At 43.3% G+C, this 11091-nt stretch overlaps 1 protein-coding gene across 2 annotated transcripts in view; it reads left to right on the forward strand.

Moving 5' to 3' along the window:
- The first annotated feature begins 6682 nt into the window (after positions 1–6682).
- Positions 6683–11091, forward strand: part of ACTL6B (actin-like 6B) — an 11284-nt gene continuing 6875 nt past the window's right edge. Inside the window, exons 1-4 of one of the 2 annotated variants that reach the window (XM_004691883.2) lie at positions 6683–6819; positions 7289–7365; positions 7572–7737; positions 8043–8143. In XM_004691883.2, the coding sequence (XP_004691940.1) occupies positions 6795–6819; positions 7289–7365; positions 7572–7737; positions 8043–8143 (369 nt within the window). In that variant the 5' untranslated portion in view covers positions 6683–6794. The remainder of the gene's footprint in view (positions 6820–7288; positions 7366–7571; positions 7738–8042; positions 8144–11091) is intronic. The other variant, XM_012732051.1, reaches the window with a different exon arrangement.

An 11091-nucleotide genomic window follows, 5' to 3' on the forward strand; every position in this document is an offset into this window, starting at 1 on the left:
TGGCTACCTGCCCTGCCCTAGATTGTTATGAGAGCCCCATTGATTGAGAGGAGGTTTTGGAAAGTTCAAGTCAATGAATACCTTTCCTTGAGTCTTCGTGGAATAAAAGTGAAAGGATTCAGGGCCCTCCCTGGTGGCACAATGGGTTAGAACTCAGCACTGCAAGCTGGCTGCAGCCACCTCTGTGTGAGTTCGATTCCTGCCCTGGAGGTGATCCATGCAATGCGGCAGACCTCTCCTGACTCACCCACTGCTCCCCTCAGCAGTGTACTTCGTCAATCTGTTCTGCTCTCCGCTCTGTCTCTGGTGAATCCTCTCACCGCCCCTGCACCTCTGGTTTATCCCCCAGGTCTGTATGAATAAAATAAATAAATCTTTAAAAAAAAAAAAAAGTAAAAGGATCCAAATGCACCTTTCATTTAGCCTATTAAAACCAGTATTACGGTTTTCAAAGCAGATTTTAAAAAATTAAAAAGTCATTGTTCGTTATGAACAAATTCCATTTATGCGCCATTACCAAGTTAATAATATATTAGCAGTAGACAGAACTTGGAAGGAAATTTAATAATGTACCTCAATTGCATCTCATTCTTCAGATGGACAAAGTGACTTCCCTAAAATCACTGAGAACACTAGCAGCCCCAAACTACAAGCTGCCAGTTGTGTAATCCCTATAGAGCATCTATTAAACCGCTTCCTCTCACTCAGATTTCTGTGCTACTCTGCTTCCCTGTTTTAACTCATTCAACAAATATGAGTGATAGTATCGTATCAGGCATTGTGCTAGGCACTGAACATGTGCACCTTCTGCTGTCTGTAGGGGGGTTCCAGTTTACAGAGGGGAAAGATGAGAGATGGTTACTGAAATGATAATTAGTGCTGGTGGCCTGGAAGTACCATCTACTGAGAGCAAGTTGGGAGGAGACACTTTTGGAAAGGAAGAGCAAAAGTTTTAAATTGGAATGTATTAGATTGAGATGCCTAGGAGAGATGCAATGAAGAACATTCAGTAGGCAAGAAGAGAGGCAGGTCTGGAGCTTAGCAGAAGAGTTTGGGTTGGAACAGAGCCTTGAGAGTGAGTGGCATTTTAGAGCAGTTGAAGTCATAAAAAGGTTTGGGGAAAAGACAAGATGGCCTAAGACCAAGCCTTGAGGAACTCCAACATTTAAAGGTCAGGCAGAGGAGAACAAGCTGCCAATAGGGAAGCCAGAGAGCTAAGGAGAAAATTAGGAGAATGTAGAGTTCTGGAACTCATAAGAAAAGAGTGTTCCAAAAGGTTATATGTTGAATGGTACAAAGAGATGAAGACAGACTGAACTGGGGAATCTTGGCTTGGAAAAGATGTGAAAAGGTAGGGCAGCAGTGGGAGAATGTGGCATCAAGATATTTGGATTTTGGTGAGAACTATGGAGCTTGTTTTGATGATAATGGGAAACGCAGGTGGAAAGAGGTAACGTTAGAGGCTGACCTGTTTGTCTGAGAAGGCAGAAACCCTGAAGCATATGTGGAGAACTTGGTTCTGATGATGGGTCATGAGCTACTTCCTCCTTCCTCCACAGTTCCTCAGATTTTTCCTTAGCTTTCTCTTCCTTCTCAGGCATCTGTATATGCTGATTTTTTTCCAGGATCCTGGCTTCAGCCTCTTCTCACTTTCCATATTATTCATGGATGACTTCATCCATGACTTTACCCCCTAATTGCTCATAACACTCAAGTCCCTATCGCCAGTTCATATGTCTTTCCCCATGTACAGACTTGGTCTATAGCCAAGTACAGGCTGAAAATCTCCATCTGGATGCTCATGTGGAGTTGGTTGTGCCAGCTCAGACTAGCTCAAGAGCCTACTGTATTCTCTCCCCAAGTCCTTATTCAGTGAAGTCATGTTGATAATAACTTGGAATCAGCACAGTGGGAGTATTTACACCATGGAAACTGGCAAATGCTTTAGAACGGGGCTCCCCTGCCCCAAAGAGCTGGTGGTTAAACAATTACTATATACCACTATTTACAGATGCCTCATACTAAACATATTCAAAAGTAAATCCTCTTCCACCCTACCCTAGGCCTACCCCTTTTCTCAATGTCTTGGCCTAGTGAACAGTACTGCCACCCACCCAGGATCTTCTCACTCCCTCATTTCTCATAGCCCAAAGGTGGCCAACAGGTAGAATATAGTTCAAGCTGTTAGACCAGAATCCCCAAAATGGAATGACTTAAGTAATATCCCCAAAATAGATCCCCTAGGACTGTAAGGGCATTCCTGCTTCCTAAACAGGTAGCTTCCATCTCTGGGTCCATTGTGGCCACCATCACAACTGAATCTCATCTGTTGAAAATGGGTGAGTGTGAAGCATAAGTATTTTCTTGTTAAAGAACACCACACACTTCTGCTCATAAGTTGGCCAGATGTAGGGAAGGCTGGGATATGTAGTCTCTAGCCATATACCAGATAAACATTAGCAAAGAAGATGAGTATCAGGATAAAAGTAGCCATGTACAACATTGGTGGACACATCTAGTGCGTGATGCCTCTTGAATATTTAAGTCCATTCCTTCTACTAAATGCCAACTGTTAATAGCTTGGTTTTGCTTATTTCCTGGCCTCTAGGATAATATCTCTCTAATCAACCTACCAAATAGCTGCCAGAGGTATCTTTCTAAAATGCAAATTGAATTATATAACTTTCCTATTCTCAACAATGCAGTAGTTCCTCATTGATTCCATGAGAAGGGTCAAACTTCTTTGCATGACACAAAGGCTGGGTGTTGTGCCATCTACCCAGAATGCCTTCCTCATCACTCCGGCCCTACTTCCTTGTCAGCTGGGAAAATTCAGGTCATAGTCTCTGACTTAATTTAAATACTGCCTCCCTGACCACACTGCAATGCTGGCTCCCTTCCTATTGCAGCCTTTCCTGGGCTATTTATTTCTGGGCACTTGCAACTTGCACTAGTCCAGGGCACCCTGCGATGTCAACATAGGTTTAGCTGGAAGAGGACTGGATGAGAGCTCACCAATCAGTGAACAGACCCTCAGAAGATGCCAAATCATTTTCAAGGTATGGGGTCTGAGGGTCATGACCCTGCCACCTCCAACATTATTGTAAGTGCTCAGATCTGGCCAACTGGAATGTAGGTCTGCAGTGTGAGAACCTCCGGATGTCTTTATTGAATTGTTCACAATTCCTTTCAGGGCAGACAATGAACTTGATGTGGACAGGCAGTCACATCAAGTTATATGAGCCATTATGGTCCCAGTGCACACCAGCCACCTGGAGAATATCTATGAAAATGAACAGAAACACAGCAAACATTTCCCCAGAATCAATACCTGTCACACACTGAAAGCCAAATCTCTGCTCTGTCACTTACCAGCTGAGTGACTTGGGAGAGTCACTTAACCTCTTGCATGTCTTTGTTTTCCCCTGTAAGATGGACATAATAATCATATCTTATGAAAACCAAATGGTTTCTTTGGCAATCAGCACCCATTCCCAGGTATTCATGAATTTAAAAGTTAACATTAGACCCACTTGTAGGATAAAGAATATCAGGAAACCTATTGTTCTCATCAATTATGAAACAATCAGGAACAGAAAGTGGATCTTTCAATCCTGCTCCCTGATTTCTGGGAAAGGCAGGAAAGCTAATGGTTGATTCACTCACCAGGAGCCAATGAGTTAATTGATCATTCCCATGTAACTAAGCCTCCTTAAGACCCCAAAAGGAGGGAGAGAACCAGAGTTCTTCCACATACCACTATGCTGGACCATAAGTTCCACAAAGACAGAAGTTCCTTTGTCTAGGACCTTGTCCTACATAACACTTCATCTGGCCATTGATTCCTTTCCTGTAGTATCATTTATAAGAAACTGGTGCTTTTGCAAGTGAACTGAGTTCTGTGAGCCACTCTAACAAATTAATCAATCTGAGAAAGGGATCACAGGAATCTCTGATTTACAGCCCGTCAGTCATTAGCACAGGTCATAATCTGGGCTTATGATAAGCACCTGAGGTCTGGAGAGAAGGTTGTGAGAACCTCCAGTCTGTAGCAAGGTGGTCAGAAGCACAGGTAACAGACTGGGTTTATCTCTAATGGCTGAAATAAAGGGCAGTGTTGGGAGATTGAGACTTTCTAATCTGTGGGGTCTAATACCATTTCCAGGTAAATAGTGTCAGAATTGAGTTAAATTCCAGGACACCCTGCTGGTGTCTATTTCTTTTTTTGTTTGGAGAGGCCTCCCTACACACTCATGCTGCAAGTTGGTTTTAGGATACCAAATTCATCCACCTACCTTGTCTACTGGGGGACCACTAGTCATTCTTCATAATTGAGTTCAAATCTTACTTCTAGGAACTTAACCTGGACTCTCAGAGACAGGTATCTTCTTCATTCTCTGGGCATCCACTTCACTCTGCTTTCTTGCATGCCTGAGATCCCCACAACACCAGTCTTATGAGCAGGGTTATATTTTACGCACTTCAGTAATCCCATGCCTTAAATAATGCTTGGCATACCACAGGCATAATAGATGTTCATTGAATCAATGAATGGGAAAGTGAAATATACCGGGCCCTCCCTGGTGGTGCAGTAGGTTAAAGCACAACACTATCCACAGCCACTGCAGCATGAGTTCAATCCCCAGCCACGGAGGACCCACATTGTGCAACAGACCACTCCTGTCTCACCTGCTGCTCCCCTCAGCAGTGAATTCAGTCAATCCACCTGTTCTGTTCCCCACTCTGTCTCTGGTGACTCTCCTCACCCCAGTTCATGTATGCATAAGTAAATAAAGTCTTTTTTTTAAAAAGTGAAATATATTAATAACCTTCACCTTAACCTTAATAATCCATAATACTAAAGCATCGTACGTCACACCTCCCGACAAATGAAAATTGCTCACAGTTGACTAGAGGTACATCCAAGTCCAGTCTAGTACTGTCGCTAGTCGACTGTAGTTTTTCCACCAACTATGAAGATTCAGTCCTCATTACAAGAAAGACTATAGAATAATATAATAATAAAGACTGTGAATAATAACATTAAACCCTCAAAGTTTCCCCAGGTACACTCTAGGGACCCAGTATTTATTGAACAATCCTGTGTGCCAAGTTCTTAGCCAGGAGCTTGACTCTGGAACCTGGTTAATTCCTCCCCAACAATTATCCTATAGGTGGGGACAGTGAAGTGTGGAGGGGGCACAGAGATGTTATGAAACAAGGTAATATGTTATCTGGCTGAAATGATTTATTGATTTTAGTCCTGCCTCTTCCCATTGGACTGTGTAATCCAATATAGGATCCTTCCTTTATCCTGGGAAACCTCTGTAAAATCCAAGGGTTAAATTCATGATAAGTAAGGTTTCTCTTAACTGGGGCAGTTTCTGAATCTGAGTTCCTAACAAGGGTAAGGAATGCAGTAGTGGGAATTGACAAGGTGAGCATCAAAGGTGAAGCAATATCAGTAAGTGTCAGCAACATGAAAGGCACAGGCTATATGTAGACTCATTTCCCCCCACTCCCCCGCCAGTGTTCCTTTAATTCTCAAATCATCAACTGGAATATGAAAAAGTGCAGGTCATCCAATTTATCCAGGCCTCAATTTATGGAGAGGCCAATGACTGATCTAGAGTCACTCAGTAATATTTCAGTTTCCCAGCTCCTAAGTCAGCTTTTTCCCTTGCAACTCTCCCCTCACATCAAATCCTGGCCCAGGTCTGGACATGGAACCAACCTGGGCATGTACATGCCACTGTAGGTAACCAATAAGCTAGTTCAAACCATCTGTCCCTTCACTGGGGATGGATGAAGTCTCTTCCAGATGGGCATCTGGTGAGCAGAGAACCTTCAGGAGCATACAACCATCACACAATACCCTCTTCCTCTGCCATCTCTGATCTTTATGCTTCCCATACCCTCATACAAGTAGGTATGAGGTATTTGCGTGCACATGTGAACACACATACACAGGCACACATATTCTAACACATACATATAAGAACACACCTATATTCTCGCTTATATAAGAGTCTACATAGCTAACCATGCTATCAAGGCTGTTGATTTTTGCTATCAAAACTGCTGCAGAGGTGGTGTCATGTCAGCAGTCTGAAGAAACTAGGAGCCTACCGGTAGAAAAATATTTCCTTAATAGATATTTCCTGAAGATGAACAGAGTAAACGTGGGTACACCTGTGTGCCTATAACGCTCAGGCACCAGAGGATAGCAGGGGAGGAAAACAGGGGCTACCTGAAACACAAGAGCAGAAAAAAGGAGATGAAGACATGCCCCACCCCGTACCTCTATGTCTTTCTTTCCTCTCCTTCCCGGTGATTAATTCAGGTCCGGATATGGCAGAACCTTCCTTTAGAACCTGAGGATGTACTACCTTCCGGGAATATGGTACATTCACCTCAACTTAATTTTTAAAAGTAAGGGAGCAAGGGCCCCATCAGTCACTCTGCAGTGTCCTGTTCTCCAGATAGACAAGGTCTCCATCGCTTTCGTACTCCAGCTCTATCTCTACGAGCCGGTCTCCATGGCCTGGCTCTCTGCCCGCTAAATCCCTCACAGCCATCTAAGAGGGGTCTGTCCCTTTAATGCAGGAGCCCCCGGCAGGGTTATTGTCTTGTCTCACAGCCAATCCGCAGAGCCGTTGTGTGTGGGGGATCCGGCCTCCTGATTGGTCTCTTCGCGCCCCGCCCCGCCCGCCCGGGATCCCGGGAGCTGTCCGGCCGCCTCGGTGCTGATCCCGCCGCCGCCCAAGGGCCGCGAGCAGCGCTGAGAGGGCATTATGAGCGGGGGCGTCTACGGCGGAGGTGAGCGAGCCTCCGACTCCGGGCTCTGGGCTCCAGGCCTGGCGCGGCCGCGCCCGCAGCCCTGCGCCCCGAATCCGCGCGACCCAAGCTCTGGGCACCTTGGGGCCTGTCACCTCCGCGCTCTTGCGAGTCCAGCCCCCGGTTTGGGTCCTGCGCCACTCCTACTTTTCGTTCTCCCTGGACGCTTGGGAGCTCTGGGCCAACCTCTCCACCATGCAACTCACCTCAATCTGGCCCCTTCCTTCCTGACAAGGAGAGTGCCTTTAAACAAGGCCTCTGATCAAGAAGGAATTCTGGAGGCTTGTTTCCAACACCAACGACCTCAGTCTCCAGGTCGAGCCCCAAACTGACCCAGTCCCCATTGAAGATGGCTACACTGTAGCACTGGCGAGATCTACTCTTAGAGCTATCCAGGGCGAAAGCGCGTTTGGGCAAGGTCCCCTCACATGCCTGTTCCCTTCCCGCACAGATGAGGTGGGTGCGCTGGTCTTTGACATTGGCTCCTTCTCAGTCCGAGCTGGGTATGCAGGGGAAGACTGTCCCAAGGTGAGCTTCCAGCCCCCTCCCTAAATCCTAAGGACTCTGGACTCCTTTCAGGTTTCCCAGTGATCCAGGGTTCTCATTCATACCCTAGAGAGAAACTCTGCTGAGCTGGAAGGTGGGATTAACCCAAGGGTGGGCTGAGGGCCTTGCTGTAGGACTGGTCAAGAACAAGAAGTTGAACCCCCCCCCTGCCATTCCCCCTCCTCCAGGCTGACTTCCCCACCACGGTGGGGCTGCTGGCCACGGAGGAGGGGGGCGGACTGGAGCTGGAGGGGGAGAAAGAGAAGAAAGGGAAGATCTTCCATATCGACACCAACGCCCTGCATGTGCCTCGGGACGGAGCGGAGGTCATGTCACCCCTCAAGAATGGCATGAGTAAGGGGCCCCCACCCACTGCCTCCTAACACAGACACATAGCCCACAACCCACTCCCTGGGACACAGCATCCCCACATCCACAGAATCTTGTTTGCATCTATTCAAGTCCCAGGGATCTCCCCACTGCTCCCCCCAAGTGCGAGGTTTCCAATTGAGGTTGACAGATTCCTGTGTAAAGGAAAGTTTCATTGGAGTTGGTCTCGGTTTCCCTCCCTTGAACTTGGTTACCCTCCTTCCTTTCCTTCCTGTCACCAATTCCTGCCTACCCACCCTCATTTCTCCATGCTGGTCTCCTGGCCCAAGTTGAGGACTGGGAGTGCTTCCGAGCCATCCTGGATCATACATACAGCAAACACGTCAAGTCTGAGCCAAACCTGCACCCAGTGCTCATGTCCGAGGCCCCGGTAAGTGCCTCATCCAGCCCCTCCTTTTGATCTAGAATTAGGTTCATCCTTTCCCCTTCTCATTCACCTCTCCTCTCAAACTATTGTCTCCAGTCGCCTAGCTTTTCAGATTTTCTATCCTCTTTAATCACTTTCCTTCCTCCCAGGTTTAGTCTCCATGCCTCCATCTCTCCTACTGCTTACCCAACCAGCATTGTACAGTGTCCCTTTCCCCAAAAAAGGGTTTTATTTTCACCTTTTAACTTGAAAGTGTTTGTCAGCATTATACATACATGCCTCAGTAACCAATCTGCTTTATGTAAAGTATATTAAGAGAAAAATGCCATTCATTTTCTGCCCCTTCCATTTCCTTTCCTTTCAGCTGATTTTTTTTTTTTTTGGCATGTCCTTCCAAATCTTTAAAGATCAGACCTAAATTACTTCTTGTGGATTTTTTTTTTTTTAGTTTAAGGCATTATCTATGGATTTCTCACTATAGAAAATGAACTTTAAGTTTTCTTTTCTCCCTCAACTCATACTACAACACATTTCTCACTACCCATCATTACAGCTTTAATTTCATTTTTTAAAGGATCAACATTCGGTTATTATACTATTGCTAATAATCAGGGCAATTAATTAGGTTTACTTTTCCTGGGCAACTTTTATTTTTTTCCTGCAACTTCAAACTTGCCTTGGTTTTCATTTTGCTTAGCATTCCACCTACTTAATGGGATCCTATATTATTTTCAGTTATCCATGTTTTTTTTCTCAAGATATTAAATTCTTTTAGATATTCTCTCAATTTAATTCTCTTTAAGAAATCTCTCCAGGAGCCCATTGATTTATTCCACTTTGAACAAGTTGCCTTCCACAAAGAGGACAGAATTATCATCCTGATGTTTACCTTCACCTTCATCTTAAGGAATCCTTTTGTTTTTCTCCTATATTAGAATTCCTGTTTCCCAGACTCCATTTCTTGGTTTAAAACCCCATTGTTTTCATGGATCATATTCTCCAGTAAATGCTTAGAAAATTCATAGAAAATAAAATGATTGAGATGTTGTTTGTCTGGCTTTGGACAGACAGGCTTAGCTAGGTATAATGCTCCAGGTTAAGGATATTTCTTCAGAATACTGAAGATTCCATTGTCTTTTAGTAGCTGTTGTTACCATCAAGAAGGCTGAAATAGTCTATTTCCTGACCCTTTCATGTAACTTTTAAAATAATTTTATAGGATTTTAATTTTGCCCACAATATTGTTTAACTGTTTAACTTTTATAGTATTATACTGGTTTACTTTCTGTCACTGCTCTAGACATTCAGCATGTCCCTTCAATCTGGAAATCTATGTCTGTTAATTCAGTGAAAAACTAATTCAGTAATTACTCAATTCAGTAACTCTAATTATTCATTAATTGTTTACATTCTCTTGTTTAGGAAATCCTCTTGTTTGGATTTTGCATTTCTGAATTGGCCCCCTAATTTTCTAATTTTCTCTCTTATGTTGTTCATCTCTTTATCTTTTCCTCTAATTTCCAAGGTATTCATTCAGCTTTATTTCTCAACTCTTCTATTAAGTAGATCCTTTCTGTTCCTATACTTTCAATTTCCAGTTCTTTTTTATTCCATGGAATTCACTTTTTAGAGCATCCTATTCTGTGATCTCACTAAGATTAATACTAATCTTGTTTTTGTTTTTGGAAGTTTTAATTTCCCGGTATAATCTCATAGTCTTCCAAGTTGCTTTCATTTAGCATTTTTTGGGTGTCTGTCTCATCTTAGAGGCTTTTCTCAGATTTCTGCAAATCTTGGATGTCTGCTTAAATTTAGGAGTAGAGAACTAACAAAACTGATTAGTAGCTTTATAGGGCAGGGGATTTTTCATTATGATTTTTGCTGTAGGATGATCTGATTGGGGTGTCTGTTGGGTAACCTCTGATAACTGATAGTATTAGATCTGTGATATAACCCACAGGGAAGACTTCCATCCTGAAGACAGACCTGGCCATCTCTTAATGGGAGTCAAGTGAGGGTTGAATGCTTCAGCATTCAATGGTTTCAGCATTCAATATCCATGGCATTGCTAAATGTCTCTGTTTTATGTACAATGTCCTCATTCCCAGCTGTATCAAGAGTCTCACCAGTTCAGAAACCATCATTTTCACTCTCTCCAAAGAATAAACTTCTGGTGTTCTGCTATGATCAGGGTGGGCAACAATCCAGTGACATAGAATTGGGTGTAAATAGCCTTAAACAATCTTATTTTAGCTTTCCCTTCACCTCCACTTCCAGAGTTACCTGAAACTACCAATTCCTGATCCCTTTGAAGATTCTCAAAATAACACGGTTGTTCTAGCTTTTTTCACTCCTGGCTTAGGAATCAGCATTCTTGAATCTATTAGGTTTCTTGCCATTCACCTATCAATCTTCAAAATTTTGTTTTTTTTTTCTTTCGTATTGTTCCTTGTTCTCTGTTTCTCATACTTGTTTCAAAGTCAAATTTACATAACAAGAAATTTCTCTTTTGAATGTTAACAATTTAGTGACATTTAATACTCATAGTGTTGTGTTCCAAAACATAATCAACCCCCCCAAAAATGCATTTTCATTAAGCAATTTCCCTCCATGCCCTCTGCCTTTAGCCTTTGGCAACCATCAATCTTTTTTCTCTCCCCATGTATCTTTCTTTCTGATTCTTTCATATTATATGTGACTTTTGTGTTTGTATTATTTTTCCTAGCATATTTTCAAGATTCATCCATTTTGTAGCATGTGTCTGTATTTTATTCTTCATTGTGTCTGAATAACAGACACACTGTATGAGTGTACCACAATCTGTTTTTCCATTCATCCATTGATGGGTATTTGGTTGTTTCTACCTTTGGCTACTATGGGTAGTACCGCTATAAATAGCTAAGTATAAGGATTTGTTGGAGGATCTGTTATCAATTCTTTTTTTTTTTTTT

The sequence above is a fragment of the Condylura cristata genome, unplaced genomic scaffold (genome assembly GCF_000260355.1).
Source record: "Condylura cristata isolate star-nosed mole 26May11 unplaced genomic scaffold, ConCri1.0 scaffold00032, whole genome shotgun sequence".
Taxonomy (NCBI): domain Eukaryota; kingdom Metazoa; phylum Chordata; class Mammalia; order Eulipotyphla; family Talpidae; genus Condylura; species Condylura cristata.